This window comes from Triplophysa dalaica, chromosome 22 (genome assembly GCF_015846415.1).
Source record: "Triplophysa dalaica isolate WHDGS20190420 chromosome 22, ASM1584641v1, whole genome shotgun sequence".
NCBI lineage: Eukaryota > Metazoa > Chordata > Actinopteri > Cypriniformes > Nemacheilidae > Triplophysa > Triplophysa dalaica.
The window spans coordinates 9,512,524-9,532,838 of NC_079563.1; the positions used below are offsets into that span (position 1 = coordinate 9,512,524).

Below are 20,315 nucleotides of genomic sequence, written 5' to 3' on the forward strand. Positions count from 1 at the left end.
ACTTAAGAGACATGTCAGTGAAAAGAAACAAAGAAACCATTGCTACGTAAGGAAAGCAATCGCATTTCTTTTCTAAAATCATAATATGACTGAACACCTCAAAATTGCAACAAATCATGGCCGACACCATAACCTACGTCTATTACAAACATCCAAGTCTCATTTAAGCTCAAGTGCGCATAAGTAAACCACACTCTTTCAAAAAGGTCTCAATATAACGGATAAATATCAAAAAGTCAAAGCCTTTTTGCATTGGACATGCTGGTTTTGGCCTCATCGCCATCTGCATTCATGTCCTCATTTCACATATAAATCACCAGCGATTGACATCTTCCTGATACTGCACTCATATTCATGTAAAGAAGCCAAGTTAACATGCCAAGTAAAGCTAGGGCAAAATCCACAAGGTTATAGTACCTGCAATGCCCTGTAAATGGCAATATTAATACTTCTGTAGTAAAAATAAACTGCTGCAATAAAGATAGGTGCCGTGCAAAATGTAATGAGTAATTGCATTAGTCATTACAAATATAGTGGATTAAAGAGTACATATACCTGTTCAAAAATATAGAGTAAAAGTTGCAAATATCTTTAATACTCAGTACAACTACAAAGATATTTTAGCATGGTAACTAATTACATTACTCCATTACTTTACATCACTGCAGTGTGTACGTGGCCATAACAGTCATTCACAGATACTATTATGTACCATTTTAGGTGCATATCAAGGAATGTATGCATGTGTACCATTATGTACCTTTAAATATCATACTAATGTGCACTTTTTGGTACCAATATGCACCTCGGATGTACTAATATGAACTCTTTAGGTACAGAGGTGTACTTTTTTAAAGAGCATTGCCATATTAACAGCTTGGTACATGTGTTGACCTTTTTCTCTGACAGCGTAAATGCTTAATAAAAAGAAAAACTATAACCATCACATACTCAACCCAAACCAAGATACCAAAAAAATTGAAAATTAGAAAATCTAAACTAACAACAATGACAATAGTAATACTGACTAATAGTGCTACAAACTCCATAAAGTACTGTACAGTGAAAATTGTAAATATGTAGAGAACTTAAAACATATTAATGGGACAGTTTACCCAAAAATGAAAATTCTGTCATGAATTATTCATTCTCTAGAATCTAGATGTTCCAAACCTGTATAAATGTCTTTGTTCTGTTGAACACAAATAAAGACATTTGGATTAATGTTAGTAACTGAATGAAATAACTGAAATGTTGTTCATGAGTTACAGAGGAAAAGTAATTGTATATGTGTTTTATTAACACAAAAGAAGATATTTTAAGGAGTTTAGGAAAGCAAACAGTTCTGGGGCACCTTTAACTATACCATTATAATTTTTACTACTATGGTAGTCAATGATGCCCCAGAAATGTCACTTACTAACATTCATCCAAATATCTTTCTTTGTGTTCAACAGAGCAAAGAAATATTTACAGGTTTGGAACAACTACAGAGTGAGTATTTCATTTTTTGGGTGAACTATCCGTTTATGGTTTAGTACAGTTAATTAAAGAGTAAAGTTTAAATATAAAGAATGTAAAGAATATTTCTGTAGTTCAACTAAGAGTATGGCACTAGCAATACTGAGGCCATACGTTTGTTTTCCAGAGAACAAGGATACAAAATTACTAGATATATGCATTGAATTTACTGTAACTTGTTTTTGATAAACCGCGTAATACAGTCATTTAAATGTAAACATTTTAACTAATGCAATTTTTTCTCACTCAGATGGGGAGGGAGAGGGGCAGCTGTCTCCTCCTGTGGGAGCTGGAATCAACAGTAACAGCTGGAGCTTCCGCTATGGTGCTGGCCCTGGTTACGGCCCTCCTCAAGCCCTGAAGCCAGGAGAGATCCCCCCTGAAGCCTTCATAATTCCAGGCTCTCCTGCCATCATCTCCATCCGGCAGGACCCAGGTGCCGTGGATGATAAGGGCGAGTTCATCACTTTTGGAAAGAAAGAAGAATCCAAGAAGAAGAAAAAGAAGAAGAAGGAAGGAAAGAAAGACAAAAAGGATAAGGGAAAAGATGATGGAGATGAGTAAAGAAGATTGGGCTACCAAAATATTACAGCTATCAAGTTATGTTTGTAGCCGAAGTTAAGAGAAAGAGAAAACCAAATATATTGAAAACATAAAGAGAGGAAAAAATGTGTTCAGTGGCTATGACTACTAAACTACCATACCTACCATGCCCAGTCCTTGCCAGAAGATGGTTTGTGTAAAAAAACTAAATAAACACCTTTCTGTGAATGATTGGCTACTTCCCTAGTTCTGACCATTGAAATTTATCCAAGAAAGCACTTCAGTATGCAAAATGTAATCTGAGCCCACTCGAACCTTGTTAATGGCATTTACAACTGAGATGAGTCAAGTCCCTCTCCACTTTTAAAAGGATTTAACAAATTTCCAGTTAAACTGGATATGAACTCTCACGCCATACCAAGAGTGGAATTTGCTTTCGACTTGCCAAGAGAATGAAAACAATCTCCTCTGGCCCATGTCATGCCTTGATCTGCTGGAAACAAAGCTTTGTCATAAAATATGGCAAAAATCTAACTGCATCTTTATCAAAGCTTAGCACAAATGTTGTGTTTTTGTAAAAGACAGCTGTCTGACTCCTGTTAAAGCAAATCTTAAGTAAACGATTCCAGCCACATATGCAGGAATGTAGCAGTGTAATCCACCACACTTGCATTCGTTTACACACACCGCCTCAATGCAGGGCAAATCGATATCAAACACCAACTTCCATCCTGTTCCAAAACTAAAGCTGAAATCTCAGAATAGGAGTTCTTTACTCAATATATTTTACAAGAGCAAGTATATCTCTGCTTACACAATTACAAAACAATGCACACCCAAATTGTGCGAATCTAAATTTATACAGATGTGCATAGAGCTCCACTTACTAAACTCTTGTTTCTAGAAGCTTACAGGATTCTTGCTGATGCATAACATATTCAGAAATGCCTGTACGAAACCGCTGGCCGTCTACACTATGTACAGCTAAGGCCACCACAAGACTGGTGCAATCTCTCAGAGTCTGTAAAATAAAACAGTATGGATGCTTGTTGCCTATTTCAATACACACTCTCCCTCTGCTGCTGTTTTGAATGTTTGATAGATTTTCTCAAAGCATCATCTTGTTTCCTGCCAGCTATTTGTCTTAGTCCAGCAATGTGTCCTCATACCCTCTACTTCGTTTTCTGGTGTTACCAATGCTGTGTGTTCAGCACCATGTCAGTACTGCCCCCTGGTGGCTCACATTATACAATGTGATCAGAATCAGAGATTTCAATTATCTCATGCTTGGGCAAAAGGCATTTCTCTTGGAAAGATAAGCACACTTACACGCACACACAATGTTTATGACCTTACAGTTGTGGAAACACCATGGACTATGCAGTCATGCTTGTGTAGATGCCAGGATTTCAAGCTTCACTATATGGTGCTTACTTAGGCAAAATTGGAGAGTAGGATGGAGATTAGATTGAGATTAGATTAAGAGGACCACAGGGGTGGCAGTACCAAGTTTTTCTACTGTACATAGCCAAGGGGAAACGTACCTTAATGACGATTTCATAGATGTTGATTTGATTTATGTAAATAATCTGAATGCTTTTTAACATTCAGACATGCTTTCGTTTTCTGTTGTCTCTCCATTTTCCCTGTCTAGTCTGTAGAGATTCCGTTCAGTAAAGGAGAATAATGTTTGCACTGCTATGAGACCGTATCCTCATAAAGCACACACACACTTTCAGGTGTGCTTCAGTGCTGTCAGATCACCAAGTGACTGTTTGCATGTTAAACGCAGTAAAAACAGAAATGATATATAGATATAAATAAACAAATATGTTTTTCATAATTATTTTTTCTCAATTATAATGGAATTGGAGATGTGCATCGTCTCTTTTGAACTACGTAACATAAGTCTAAGTACTCACTCAAGCATTCGGAAACATGCACATACAGAGAGAAACACGCAGAGCGTCAAATAACACACAATATTGGCACTGTGCCAAATGACTTTAACATTCTAGTATATGTCATGCTGTAGTGTTATGGTCTGATTCTCTTTCCTCTACAACCTTATGATTTCTGAATTTAAAAGGATCATTTGTTTTGTGCTAGGCTTTGAAATCTTCCTGAAACACTGTAATGTGAACCAGTTCCTTCGTCCCTAAAGTGTAAACCTATCCCCATAAATTATATAAAAAATAACATAAAAAGCTCAAAATGATAAAAAAAATAAAAAGGGTCTATGTATTCTGCTTGTGTGTAGTAAATATCTATCAATTCATTCAGTGCCATGGTGGCGCTATGCTTTTGACTTTGACGGTGCAAATCTGTTGGACAAAAATTTTGTACACCTGCTCATGAGTGTAATGGTGTTTATTATTTTATATTACTTTATGAAATCTGGTAATGTGTTTCGTATATAAATCACAAATAAAGGTTTCTTTCATAAGTATGAAAGCATCATCTGGTTTTAATTTTGGCGGTTAATATATGTAATATTTGCTTTGTTTCTAGGCAGAACACTGGGGTTATAGTAGACGTGGACTAATACAATTTTTACCTAACACAAGTCGCTTTTGATAAATATGTATGTAACCAAATGCATAAATTAAAATATTATTGATCATACTAATTTATACTACATTCTAAGTATTAATTATTCACCACTAACATTCTGTATTCAAGACATTCATTTTCTTCTTACATATAAAAAAATGCTGAACGTCTTCATAAAACTATAGCTTGCAAATCAACACTTTAACATTGAATATTGTATACCTTGAATGGCCATTTCTGAGCTGACACAGCGCATGGTAACATGACTAAGCCTATATGCAAGACTAGTGGGTCTTCAGGCTTATGTTGGTTAAGCATTGGTGTATTTAACTCCGAAAGTTTGCTCAAATTTGCATGATTGTTTAACAATTTATGACTGTTTTAACTCTCTTTTAGGAACGTGAAACAGAAAGAACACGACACTATATACTATTTGCATGTTTGAGTGTGCAAGTCTCTTATGAGATATTTATAAATATAAAATATACGTCATATACTGGACTTCATTGCTTCAAACTGCTTTAATAAAATGGCAGAATGTTTGAAGGGTAAAAAAAGCTTGTGTCTTCTGTCAGCTTCAGATCATTCGATGCTTTAACAACATTCTGGCATTGTATTACATTTGTATATTGTATTACAATGAATATATGTCATTGTATGAGGAAGTGCTCAGTTTGTGTAATAGAGCTAACTAGAAAAAAATTGTTTTGTTTGCATTTGACCAGTGAGCAAATCCAATGCTATGGACAATCGGAAGTTGTAAATGTTTGTCTTTTTAGATACAATACGCATGCAATTAATAAATTAACAATATTTTTATGTATCGTATAAAAAAAACCATTAAAAAACCTTAAACCTATAAGCACTTTACGTGTTCAAGTTTCTATTCCAGTAGTCCTGTGATAATAGAAAGTGCTGTCCACGGTGCTGAAATAACATGCTCCCGTTTGTGGCGTATGTTACGTGTTAAACATCAAAAGATAATTTTTAAATTGCATGGCGCCCTAAATATTACCTGATATAGGTATAATATTTTGATAATACAAATTACTTGATAATTATTCAAAAAGAATACATTTCAGTATTTATTACTTATACTATAAAATGTTTTAGTTTTGTGTTTTCATAATGCATCTGCAATGTGGCAAACTACAAGTTTATATGTATTAAGCTCTTAAAAATAATTCCTCATTTTGTGAACAATTAATATTTCATAGAGACCTGTAGGGTAAAGATAAAACATCTGGCTTTTTTCTCATTATTATTAGGTCTTTTTTATTGATATGTCTATTTTAGAGTTATGTCAGGTTATTTATGAGCTTTTTATTTAATTACATTCTTAAGGAACAAAAAAAAACTGAATACAAAAAATAAAGCTACATTATTAAAAAAACATAATATGCGTCCCTTATATTGTTGTACACTACACTGTAAAAAAATCCTGTAAAATTTACAGTAAACTACTGGCAGCAGGGTTGCCAGCCAGTTACTGTAAATTGTACAGCCACAGTACTGTAATTTAATCTACAGCCATTGACTGTAATTGCAGAATACAGGAAAACTGTAATTTTGAATAGCAACAGTATAATGCTGTATTTTTTACAACAAATTGCTTGATTTTAATTCATTTTAATTAGAAGAAATACATAAATCACTGTATTTCCAGTACGTTCTGCATACTGGATATACAGTGTTTAATTTGACTTTAATTTGTAATTGATACAAAAATACATTACAGACGAATTGTGTACGTTGTTGTACATGAAATAATTTTATTCAGTTTCAACTTCAAAGTATCCAACATGGCTCTTTAAACATTCATGTTTAAACAACGCGTTAACCAACATTACCATCATAAACAAAATTGCAAAACAAGGCCCAAGTGAGTCTGTAAAACGGGTCCACATCTTGATCCATCAGAGCACAACAAGTAGCTAGAACTATGGAAACAAAACAAGAGAATAATGTTAGATATTCAATTTATAGTCAGAGAAAAACAGAGGACAACATATACAGTCAGAGAATAATATGATGTAATTCAATGATGAGATCTCTCTGTGTTTGTGTGCGTGTGTGTATGTGTGTGTGTGCGTGTGTGTGTGTCTGTGTGTGTGCGTGCATATCATTTAAATATTCTGGACTGCAGCAGGTTAAGCTGATCTCAAGTTAAACGCAAAGTGTCATACTTCTATAACTTAGTTTTTTTAAGCAAAAGCACACACCCATCAGATGCATGTTTTTCTATTCTTTTAACATTAGTCGAAAAACACTGGTGTCCGCGACATATTTAAATCAACCATTTTAGGAGGATTTCTATACAACAAATTTACTTTAGACTTAGAAAATATGGCGAAAACACCTTATAGTGTAGGATTAAATGCCAGTTATGAATTGGATAACTGCTCTTGAGCATTACTGCTGCTGACTTTTGTTATTTAGCGACGGAGGAAACAAAGACAAAACATGTTATTGGAAGTCACAGTACGGATCTTAATTTGAATTCCAATCATCTGAGGTTTCGCAAGACCCCTTGGATTACCAAGGAGATGAAGGTTCACTGTGAAGTGAACCTGGATTCTGATAATCTTTTTGTTGCCAAAAGGATAAACTGAGAGGTGATTTGTGGAACTACCTCCCCTTGTCTCTTGCATTTTTAATTTATACTTGAAAACCCTTTAGATCTTCATAACATTGTTTTAAAAATGCAGGACATCAATGATAACAATCCTGTTTTCCCCAGAGATTCAATAAAGCTTGAGATAAGTGAAGCAGCAATGATTGAAAGAAAATCACAAATAGCTTGTGCACGGGAATTACGGAGAGATATCTGTTACTGGACAGCTGGACCACGAGCAAGCCTCCTCACACGAAATGGAAGTTCAGGCGGAGGATGATGGAGGTCAGACACACTGTAAAGTTATTATTGAGATTAATGATGACAACGGACCTTTTATTTCTGTAAAGTCTCTAATAAATCCCATACCAGAAAACATTCCACCTGCTTCAGAGGCTGCTGTTGAGTGTAAAGGATCAAGACCCCTGTCTGGTCTGTTTCCGCTGCTCTGCCATGTCAACAGCTGTACATTCAATCTTATTTTATTTTTAGTACATCCAATTTGCTTGATCGCGGACAAATCACAGAATACAATGTAATAATAGCGACGAATGGTGGAACACCAACCTTATTTGCTAACTGAACATACATGTTTCAGATGTCAACGATAATTCCCCTTTCTTTGAGTTGGCCTCCTATTTTGTTTATATCTGAGAAAAACAAACGAGGCACATCCGTTTGTTACTCTGTTAGTGCAAAGGACCCAGACTTGAGACAAAATGGAACTGTACTTTACTCTTTGGTTTCCAGTAAGATTAATGGTGTCCCTCTGTCCTCGTTTTGTCTATTAATGCAGATATAGGGATGATTCATGCTGAAAGATAATTTGACTCTGAACAGTTCAGAAACTTCACAGTCCAAGTTGTTGCCAGAGAGAATGGCTCTCCATCAGTCATTAGTAACATGACTGTAAAAGTTTTTTATAACCAAAATGATAGCTCTCCACAGATATCAGACACTGTTCCAGAATATTAATTTTAAATTCTCCTGAAAATGATTCTCTCAGGTTCTCTGGTGTCGAACGTGATCACTGTGGATGCTGATTGTGGAGAGAAATGGCTCTCATATCAGATCGTGAAATGTACTGATCCAGGACTTTTCAGCATTGGTCTCCCTGTAGTGAACAGATCAAAACACATCAAGATATTTCTGAATCTGACAATATGAAGCAGAACATCATCATTTCAGTGGAGGATAATGGACAGCCGTCTCTCTCCTCAACCTGCACTGTTTATTTACTAATTTCTGAACGCCATGTCTGTGTATATATATATATATATATATATATTTGTAAATAGCTCATTAAAATCGTTTTATCAAATTTTATAAATTTTGCTAAACGTCAACCATTCAATCTTGTTGCTATGATAATTTAAAATTCAACTAAACATGACCAATCCAAACACACTTATGTGTTAACATGAATTAAGTGTGATATAAATCACATTTATTGCAAGCATACCTTATAATGGGAAGTTATTGCTAAAAGCATAAAAGATTATGCAGTACAATAACGTTGTCGTAAAGATATGGATAAGAAGAAATACTGAAGGGGATAAGTGTTGCCGTTTCAATTCGTACAAATATTGTTTGAAATGCATTTTGTATGAATCAAACTCATTTTGGTATAGCCTTTAATTAATCTGTAAGGGCTAAACATGTTCAGCACCACAAAGCTGGACAGCGCCTTGAATCTTTTACTTTCGCTGTAAAAATTATCTTTTTTACAAATTAATAATTCAGTAAATAAAAACGACTCAAAATCCATTTAAACGTAACCCGAGGTTAAAAGAACAAACAAGAAATAAACTTTGTAAAGCCATTTCGTCATGTCATAAAATTCACGAATGATGCAATGACCTGAAAATACTCATAGTGTCGCTCTTCACCAGCAATGCAGAGTGATGAGACTCTCCACCCACAAATAGTGTAATGTATGAAATAGTTGCTCTATCTGGCAGAAATAGGGACAGCACAAAATGGAGTAAACGTCCGTAAATGCAGATAGAATTTAAAATAGTTAATAAGCGTATAGCAGCGTTGGTAGAACGGCAACAATCGTACAACATTTGCGATGGACAACAGACGATTTTTAGTTCTTTTTTGTACGTGTTTTGTGGCGCTTGTTCTTTTCCCTCTGAAAATCGTCGGTGCAGATTGGAGCTACAGTGTTGCAGAAGAAATGAAGCGTCACTACGTTATCGGAAATGTAGCCAAGGATCTCAGGATTGATGTTAAAGAATTATCCGCTCGAAAGGCTCGGATAGACACAGAGGATAACAGCAGACGGTATTGTGATATTAATCTAAATTCTGCTGATTTCACCGTGGCGGAGACAATAGACCGGGAGGAGCTTTGCGGATCCCAAATTCCCTGCATTCTCAACTATGAGCTTTTCTTAGAAAATCCTCTTGAAGTGCATCGCATATTTCTGGAAATTCAGGATATAAATGACAACGCACCACGATTTCCAAATGAGCGCATTAACTTTGAAATACGAGAATCGGCAGTTAAAGGACAGCGATTCCGGTTGGATGAGGCACATGACTCCGACATTGGACACAACGCAGTGAACAGCTACTCACTACAGAAAAATGAACATTTTGCGGTTGCGATACATGATACTATGGATGGTGGAAAATTTGCAGAACTCATTCTAGAAAAAGAACTGGATCGTGAACAACAAAAGGATATAGACATGATACTCACGGCAACTGATGGTGGTACACCACAGAGATCTGGTACTGCTGTCATACACATTACTGTTCTAGATGCTAATGATAATGTGCCAGTATTCAGTCAGTCTGTTTATAAGGTTACTCTGCCTGAAAATACACCACCGGGTACATCAGTAATCACAGTGAGTGCGACAGATGCCGATGAAGGTCCAAACGGAGAAGTATCTTATGAATTCAGTAGAATGTCAGATAAAGCTGCAAAAATATTTTCTATTGATAAAACAACCGGAAACATTTTGGTATTTGGAGAAGTTGATTACGAAAAAGACAGACATTTTGAAATGGGAATTCAAGCAAAAGACGGATCTGGATTATCATCAACCGCTAAAGTCATCATAGATATAAGTGACGTGAATGACAATCCACCCAGAATCATTCTGAAATCTTTGAATAACCAGATACCTGAAAATTCAATGCCAGGTACTGAAGTGGGTATCATTAATGTTCAAGATAAGGATTCTGCAGAAAATCGGCAAATTCGTTGCGCTATTCAGCAAAATGTTCCTTTTAAACTAAACCCATCTGTTAAAAATTATTTCTCCCTAGTAACTACAAACGCTTTAGATCGAGAGAAAGAATCAGATTACAACATAACTGTAACAGCAACTGATGGGGGATCTCCACCATTATCCACCTCCATGACCATTCATTTATCTATCTCTGATGTGAATGACAATCCTCCTGTCTTTGCGCAGCAGTCCTACAGTGCTTATGTGACTGAAAACAACAAACCAGGCACATCTGTTTCTTCTGTAAGTGCAAATGACCCAGACTGGAGACAGAACGGTACTGTGGTTTATTCTCTGGTGTCCAATGAGATCAATGGTGTTCCAGTTTCCTCATTTGTATCTATTAATGGAGATACAGGAGTGATTCATGCTGTAAGATCATTTGACTATGAGCAGTTCAGAAACTTTACACTCCAAGTTGTTGCCAGAGATAACGGATCCCCTCCACTCAGCAGTAACGTGACTGTAAAAGTCTTCATAACAGATGAGAATGATAACTCTCCACAGATATTATATCCTGTTCCAGACGGAAAATCTTCAATGACTGAGATTCTGCCTAAAATGACTCTCTCGGGGTCTCTGGTGTCAAAGGTGATCGCTGTTGATGCTGATTCTGGACAGAACGCATGGCTCTCCTATCAGATTGTGAAATCTACTGATCCGGGACTTTTCATCATTGGTCTCCACAGTGGAGAGATCAGAACACAACGAGACATTTCTGAAATTGACAATATGAAGCAGAATCTCATTATTTCCGTGAAGGATAACGGACAGCCATCTCTCTCCTCAACCTGCGCTGTAAATTTACTAATTTCTGACAACCTCTCTGAAGTCCCAGAACTAAAAGATATGATTTATGAGGAGAGCAACTCCAAATTAACATCATACTTGATCATTGCATTAGTGTCCGTGTCCACGTTTTTCCTGACATTTATTACGCTTATTCTGGCCTTGAAGGTTTGTCGCAGGAGAAAGCCCAGACTTTTGTTTGATGGAGCAGTAGCAGTCCCCGGCGCATATCTCCCTCCTAACTATGCAGATGTGGATGGAGTAGGAACCCTCCGCAGCACTTACAATTACGACGCATATCTAACAACCGGCTCGCGCACCAGTGACTTCAAGTTTGTTAGATCGTATAATGACAACACACTTCCAGCAGGAGGAACTCTGAAACAGGAACACAACAGACAGTTTGACTCCAGCATATTAACCATAGACGATACTGAAGATGATAGTGAGGTAAGAGACAATTCACCCTTGTCCAACCATTTTTATAACAACAATTTGCGTAGCCTTATTTAACTACTTTATATAGCATTTGAAGAAAATTTCACCAGTTAGAACATTGTGGCATATTTTAAAGTGGGCAATCAATGAGAAACTCTCACTCATTTACAACACAGAGTTTAACAACAAGTTTTAAAACTATATGTGCATCACCTGTCGTCAAGATTTCAATGCAGGGAGCATCAAATGCTAATTAAAATGAATTAAAAATATGTCTTTTTTATTTTTTGTATAGCGAATCTTTTTACTTGCACTACGCACATGCTTTACTTTACCAATAAAGCAGAATACAATATTGTATTTGGCGTTTTAAAAAAAAAAACATAGAGATGTTTACTTGAATTATTATTTTGTCCTTATTGCTTCATTTATGTCTTTTTTACGACATTCTCATATCATCCATTGTTGGTCTAAGCCGTTTGTAAAGTAACCTATTTATTTTCCTCCAAAGATTAAACGAATTTTAACACGATTTTTAAATTAGCTCTCGTCTAGAGACTAATACAGTAAACAAGATTTAGATTATTATTGGTTATATTTTTACGTACATTGCCTGTGCTAAATCAGTCGGTTTCAGCACCACAAACGCGGACAACGCCTGTGCAGACTTGTGTATGTTGGCCTATAAGAGGTGATGTTTTTTTTTGTTCGTTCCAGTATCATTCACTTTAAATAGATTAGATATTTTTTTAACATTCCAGTTTGAAAATAGTTACACTCCTGTTGTTACCTTGCTTTATTCATCCGTTTTTTGGTCAAATACAAGAATGTTGCAATAAACTGAAAATACTCAGAGTGTCACTATTCACCAAGAGTGAAGAGCTATGCGTCTCTCCTCCTACATTTGATGAATGCAATAGCAGCTCTGTCTGTTAGAAAACCTCGTAACAAAATGGAGTAGTCATTTGTCGAAGCTGAGAAAATTATTGAAATACCCTGCGACAAATGTCTCTTTTGGACAAATGAAGCATAGGTAACACAAACTCTTCAAATATGGAACACGGATTTGTTATTCCCTTTTGCGCTTGTTTGGTTGGTATCCTTGCCTTTCCTCTGAGAATCTATTGTGCAGATCTGAACTACAATGTTCCAGAAGAAATAAAGCGCCAGTATGTGATTGGAAATGTAGCCAAGGATCTTGGGATTATTGCTAAAGAATTGTCTGCTCGAAAAACTCGGATAGACACAGAGGAAAACAGCAAACGGTATTGTGATATTAATTTACATTCTGGTGATTTATTCGCGGTAGAGACTATAGACCGGGAGGAGCTTTGCGGTTCACGAATTTCCTGCATTCTCAGTTATGAGCTTGTACTAGAAAATCCCCTTGAAGTGCATCGCATTTTACTGCAAATTGAGGATATAAATGACAACGCACCAGAATTTCCAAATGAGCGCATTAACTTTGAAATCAGAGAATCAGCAGTTAAAGGACAGCGATTCCGTTTGGATGAAGCACAAGACTCCGACACTGGACATTATGCAGTGAAAAGCTACTCGCTACAGAAAAATGAACATTTTTCATTAACAGTACATGATTCTGCAGATGGTGGAAAATTTGCAGAACTCGTTCTAGATAAAGAACTGGATCGTGAACAACAGAAGGATATAGACATGGTGCTCACGGCAATTGATGGTGGTACACCACAGAGATCTGGTACTGCTGTCATACACATTACTGTTCTAGATGCTAATGATAATGTGCCAGTATTCAGTCAGTCTGTTTATAAGGTTACTCTGCCTGAAAATACACCGCCGGGTACATCAGTAATCACAGTGAGTGCGACAGATGCCGATGAAGGTCCAAACGGAGCAGTGTCGTATGAATTCAGTAAAATATCAACTAAAGCAGTAAAATTATTTTCCATTGATAAAACAACAGGACAAATTGCGGTGATCGGAGAAATTGACTATGAGAAAGAACAAAATTTTGAAATGGGAATTCAAGCCAAAGATGCATCTGGCCTATCATCAACTGCTAAAGTGATCTTAGATATAAGTGACGTTAACGACAACCCACCGAGAATCAATCTGAAATCTTTGATTAACCCCATACCTGAAAATTCAGTGCCAGGTACTGAAGTGGGTATCATTAATGTTCAAGATAAAGATTCGGGAGAAAATCGGCAGATTCGTTGCTCTGCTCAGCAAAACGTTCCTTTTAAACTAAACCCATCTATTAAAAATTATTTCTCTCTAGTAACTACAAACGCATTAGATCGAGAGAAAGAATCAGATTACAACATAACTGTAACAGCAACTGATGGGGGATCTCCACCATTATCCACCTCCATGACAATTCATTTATCTATCTCTGATGTGAATGACAATCCACCCATATTTGAGCAGCAGTCATACAGTGCTTTTGTGACTGAAAACAACAAACCAGGCACCTCTGTTTCTTCTGTCATTGCAAATGACCCAGACTGGAGACAGAACGGTACTGTGGTTTATTCTCTGGTGTCCAATGAGATCAATGGTGTTCCAGTTTCCTCATTTATATCTGTTAATGGAGATACAGGGGTGATCCATGCTGTAAGATCATTTGACTATGAGCAGTTCAGAAACTTTACAATCCAAGTTGTTGCCAGAGATAACGGATCCCCTCCACTCAGCAGTAACGTGACTGTGAAAGTCTTCATAACAGATGAGAATGATAACTCTCCACAGATATTATATCCTGTTCCAGACGGAAAATCTTCAATGACTGAGATTCTGCCTAAAACGACTCTCTCGGGTTCTCTGGTGTCAAAGGTGATCGCTGTGGATGCTGATTCTGGACAGAACGCATGGCTCTCCTATCAGATTGTGAAATCTACTGATCCGGGACTTTTCCGCATTGGTCTCCACAGTGGAGAGATCAGAACACAACGAGACATTTCTGAAGCAGAAAATATGAATCAGAATCTCTTTATATCAGTGAAGGATAACGGACAACCTTCTCTCTCTACAACATGCGCTGTACATTTACTCATTTCTGACAACCTTTCTGAAGTTTCGGAGCTTAATGATGTGATTTATGAGGAGAGCAAATCCAATTTAACGTCATACTTGATCATTGCATTAGTGTCCGTGTCCACCTTTTTCCTGACATTTATTTCACTGATTCTGGCCCTAAAAGTTTGTCGCAGGCAAAAACCAAGACTTTTGTTGGATGGAGCAGTAGCAGTCCCCAGTGCCTATCTGCCTCCTAACTATGCAGATGTGGATGGAGCAGGAACTCTCCGCAGCACTTACAATTACGACGCGTATCTTACTACGGGATCCCGCACCAGTGACTTCAAGTTTGTTAGATCGTATAATGACAACACACTTCCTGCTGAGGGCACTCTAAAACAGGAACACTTTAGACACGTTGTACCGAGCATTATAACACTAGACGGGACAGAGGACGACGACGAGGTAAGAGATTAATCACTCATGTGGACTTTTTACTACAATAATCAATGTTACCTTGATTCACTACACAGTATTTGAAAAAAGAACCGCCTATTAAGATATTATGACATATCTTCCAATAAAATGAACAATCAAAGAAAACATCACTTATTACAATTAAAATAGTCACAGTTTTACAAGCCTGAAAGCTGTGTATCATTAGCCTATAACTTTACTGTTTGGATAGATTTTTATTGCAGAGAATCTGAAAACACTAAGTAGTGAAAAATATTTAAATTAATGGACATTTTTCTTTTGCAAAATATTTAAAACGGATATTTTTCTGTTGTGAAATATTTGTTCTAATCATTTATTTCAAGCCGTACACATTTTGCGTACAGTTTTGGAAAATATAAAGAGGTTAACAAATTCATTTTTAATTATGTTCTATTGGCAGTTTGTTAATGAACCATAGAGGTCTTTATCAATCATTCTCTTAATATCCATTGCTGTTCTAAGCCGTTTGTAAAGTAGCGTATTTGTTTTCGGTCACTTTCAAAGGTTAATGAGTTTTTATGACAATTGTAAAATTGCATCCCACTTGTAAAAAACAATTATTAATTGTTGGAATAACTGAAAAGTAACCTACGTTTTTATTTTAAAAAGTTGTTTTTGTAGTAGTTCAAATCTATGTTTTCGTCCAATTTAAGCGAAGTCATTGGTTCAGCACCACAAACGCGGATAGTGCTTGTTGCAGACTTTTTTCACTTTAGGCTTTTGAAGACGTGATATATTCTATCACTTTTCCAAAATCCTTCACTTTAAAGTACATGAATTTGAAAAAATCCCATTTAAATATACTAATACTTTCTGTAGATAATTATAGGAATGATTATCTTAATATGCTGGATTTCTGTATAACTATACAGGCCCCTTTAAGGGAACCCCTGGTCTGTTTCCGGTCTGCGTGATACGTCACTTGTGTTACATGTGGTATACTGGTTGCATGCTGGAGCGGATGCTAATAAAGAACTTCAAGTTAACAATGTCAAGGACTGTTGTAATTTTATAGAGACACACAACACTTTCTGTAGCTAGCTTCCTTTATTCCTTTCGGTTTTCCGTAAAATATACGAATATTGCGATATACAGAAAATACTCAGAGTGTCGCTATTCACCAACAGTGCAGAGTAATGCATCTCCCCTCCTACATTTAATATATGCAACAGCAGCTCTATCTGTTAATGAAAGCAGCACAAAATGGAGTAGTCGTCCGTCGACGATAGGAATTTCTTTTTACAGCAAGCGTTAAGAGTAAACGTTGGATAAATAAACTTATCAACCTTAATACTCCAAATATGGAAAACGGATTCTCAATTCCTTTTTGGACATCATTAGTAGCTCTCCTTGTGTTTCCTATGAACATCTTTTGTGCAGATCTGAACTATAATGTTCCAGAAGAAATGAAGCGCCAATATGTGATCGGAAATACGGCCAAGGATCTCGGGATTAATGTACAACAATTGTCCGCTCGAAAGGCTCGAATAGACACGGAGGATAACAGCAGACGGTATTGTGATATTAATCTAAATTCTGGTGATTTAATCGTGGCAGAGACAATAGACCGGGAGGAGCTTTGCGGTTCACGATTTTCCTGCATTCTCAGTTATGAGCTTGTACTAGAAAATCCTCTTGAAGTGCATCGCATTTTACTGCAAATTCAGGATATAAATGACAACGCACCTCGTTTTCCAAATGAGCGCATTAACTTTGAAATCACAGAATCAGCAGCTAAAGGACAGCGATTCCGTTTGCTTGAGGCACATGATTCGGATATTGGACATAATGCAGTGAAAAGCTACTCACTACAGAAAAATGAACATTTTACTTTAAGTGTTCGTGATACTGCAGATGGAGGAAAATACGCTGAACTTGTACTGGAAAAGGAACTGGATCGTGAACAACAGAAGGAAATAGACATGGTGCTCACAGCAACTGATGGTGGTACACCACAGAGATCTGGTACTGCTCTCATACTGATTACAGTTCTAGATGCTAATGATAATGTGCCAGTATTCAGTCAGTCTGTTTATAAGGTTACTCTGCCTGAAAATACACCACCGGGTACATCAGTAATAACAGTGAGTGCGACAGATGCTGACGAAGGTCCAAACGGTGAAGTATCATATGAATTCAGCAGAATTTCAGATAAGGCTGCAAAGATATTTTCTATTGAAAAAACAACAGGACAGATAATGGTGATCGGAGAAATCGATTACGAAAATGAAAAAGAATATGAAATGGGAATCCATGCTCAAGATGCATCTGGATTATCATCAACTGCAAAAGTGATCGTAGATATAAGTGACAGGAATGACAATCCACCCAGAATCATTCTGAAGTCTTTAAATAACCCGATACCCGAGAATTCAATGCCAGGTACTGAAGTGGGTATCATTAATGTTCAAGACAAAGATTCAGGAGAAAATCGGCAGATTCGTTGCTCTGTTCAGCAACATGTTCCTTTTACACTAAACCCATCTATTAAGAATTATTTCTCTCTAGTGACTACAAATGCTTTAGACCGAGAGAAAGAATCAGATTACAACATAACTGTAACAGCAACTGATGGGGGATCTCCACCATTATCAACCTCCATGACAATTCATTTATCTATCTCTGATGTGAATGACAATCCTCCTCTCTTTGAGCAGCAGTCATACAGTGCTTATGTGACTGAAAACAACAAACCAGGAACATCTGTTTCTTCTGTCATTGCAAATGACCCAGACTGGAGACAGAACGGTACTGTTGTTTATTCTCTGTTGTCCAGTGAGGTCAATGGTGTTCCAGTTTCCTCATTTGTATCTATTAATGGAGATACAGGAGTAATTCATGCTGTAAGATCATTTGACTACGAGCAGTTCAGAAACTTTACAATCCAAGTTGTTTCCAGAGATAACGGATCCCCTCCTCTCAGCAGTAATGTGATAGTGAAAGTCTTTATAATGGATGAGAATGATAACTCTCCACAGATATTGTACCCTGTTCCAGACGGAAAATCTTCAATGACTGAGATTTTACCTAAAATGACTCTCTCGGGGTCTCTGGTGTCAAAGGTGATCGCTGTTGATGCTGATTCTGGGCAGAACGCATGGGTCTCCTATCATATCGTGAAATCTACCGATCCGGGACTTTTCACCATTGGTCTCCATAGTGGAGAAATCAGAACACAACGCGACATTTCTGAGTCTGACAATATGAAGCAGAATCTCATTATTTCAGTGAAGGATAACGGACAACCATCTCTCTCTACAACATGTACTGTAAATTTATTAATTTCTGACAACCTCTCTGAAGTCCCAGAACTTAAAGATGTGACATATGAGGAGAGTGACTCTAACTTAACATCATACTTGATAATTTCATTAGTGTCCGTGTCCACCTTTTTCCTGACATTTATTACACTGATAGTGGCCCTAAAGGTTTGTCGGAGGAGAAAGCCCAGACTGTTGTTTGATGGAGCAGTGGCAGTGCCCAGTACCTATCTGCCTCCTAACTATGCAGATGTGGATGGAGCAGGAACTCTCCATAGCTCTTACAATTACGACGCATATCTAACAACGGGCTCGCGCACCAGTGACTTCAAGTTTGTTCGATCGTATAATGACAACACACTTCCAGCTGGAGGAACTATGAAACAGCAACACGACATACTGTTTGACCCCAACATTTTGACACTAGACCTAACAGAAGATGACAGTAAGGTAAGATTTAATTCGCTCTTGTAGATTATTTTTTATTAAAACAATTTGCGCAGCCTCATTTAAGTACCGAATACAGTTTTTAGTGAGAAAACAACAACAGTAAGAGTAGTGTGGCACATCTTATTATGGGCAATACATAATAAACTCTCAAGATATGGTTTAAACCATAAGCTTTAAAGCTATAAAGGTATCATTTATCTTCCACTTTTTATTGCAGGGAGACTAACAATAATTTATTGCATTGGTAAAAAATATTTTAAAAATAAACTATTTTACGATATCAATTAAACAATACATAATGTTGCATTTAGCAGTTTAAGAAAACACACAAAGGTTTACTTTATTTATATTGTTAATGAGTTTGTTAGGCCTTTCTCAATAAGTCTCATGTCAGCATTTGTTGTTCTATGCCATTTGTAAAGTAGCGTGTATCATTTTCTTTCTGTCATATACAAAGATTATACGATTTTTTAACCATAATTTAAAATGAACTCTCACTTTTAAACTAATACAACAAACGGTATTTTTCATACATGTGTAAAAAAAGTACTGTTTGGTCGAAGAACGGGATGTAAATCATTTCTTTATGAAGGTGGTTTAAAAAATTGAAGTTATATATTTTGTACATTGTCTATGCAAATTCAGTCGGTTTCAGCACCACAACGCGGACAGCACCTGTGCAGACTTATTCACTTTGGACATGGTAATGCCTATTTATACCGTTCCATTAATTACTTTAAAGCATATTCAATTTTTTTAAATATTCCAATTCGAAAACAGTAATACTTCTGCTGCTAACTTGCATTATTCCTCTCGGGGCTTTTTGTCTAATAAACGAATGTTGCAATGAACAAAATATACGCAGAGCGTCGCTATTCACCAAGAGTGCAGAGTAATGCGTCTCCCCTCCTACATTTAATATACACGCAAAAGCAGTCTGTTAGAAAAAACTGGCACAAAACGGAGTAGTCGTTCGTCGATGCTGAGAAAATTATTGAAATAGCATCCGTCAAGATTTTCTTTTGGGCAAATAAACCATAGGCAACATCAGCTAAATATGGAACACGGATTTTTATTTTATTTTTGTGGGAGTATCATTGCCCTCCTCGTCTTTCCTTTGAGGATCGATTGTGATCTGAGATACGATATTCCAGAAGAAATGAAGCGCCAGTATGTGATTGGCAATGTAGCAAAGGATCTCGGCATTGATGCTAAACAATTGTCCGCTCGAAAGGCTCGAATAGACACAGAGGATAACAGCAAACGGTATTGTGATATTAATCTAAATTCTGGTGATTTACTCGTGGTAGAGACTATAGACCGCGAGGAGCTTTGTAGTTCTCAAATTCCCTGTGTACTCAGTTATGAGCTTGTACTAGAAAATCCTCTCGACGTGCATCGCATA

The 20,315-nt window shown here is 36.8% G+C and overlaps 2 protein-coding genes and 1 pseudogene across 15 annotated transcripts in view; all 3 read left to right on the forward strand.

Annotated features, from left to right (window-relative positions):
- Positions 1-5,466, forward strand: part of LOC130411843 (protocadherin alpha-C2-like) — a 54,393-nt gene extending 48,927 nt beyond the window's left edge. For all 6 annotated transcript variants that reach the window (XM_056736804.1, XM_056736807.1, XM_056736808.1 and 3 more), the window contains one exon: positions 1,772-5,466. In XM_056736804.1, coding sequence (XP_056592782.1) covers positions 1,772-2,085 — 314 coding nt within the window. In that variant the 3' untranslated portion in view covers positions 2,086-5,466. The remainder of the gene's footprint in view (positions 1-1,771) is intronic.
- Positions 5,467-7,163: 1,697 nt separating this feature from the next.
- On the forward strand, positions 7,164-9,198 carry LOC130411424 (protocadherin gamma-A9-like; annotated as a pseudogene).
- A 14-nt stretch (positions 9,199-9,212) lies between these two features.
- Positions 9,213-20,315, forward strand: part of LOC130411842 (protocadherin gamma-C5-like) — a 136,676-nt gene continuing 125,573 nt past the window's right edge. For 3 of the 9 annotated variants that reach the window (XM_056736767.1, XM_056736783.1, XM_056736799.1), the window contains exon 1: positions 9,213-11,717. In XM_056736767.1, the coding sequence (XP_056592745.1) occupies positions 9,306-11,717 (2,412 nt within the window). In that variant the 5' untranslated portion in view covers positions 9,213-9,305. Of the gene's footprint in view, positions 11,718-12,663; positions 15,168-16,407; positions 18,911-20,315 lie in introns of those variants that run through there. The other 6 variants (XM_056736768.1, XM_056736785.1, XM_056736801.1 and 3 more) reach the window with 2 other exon arrangements.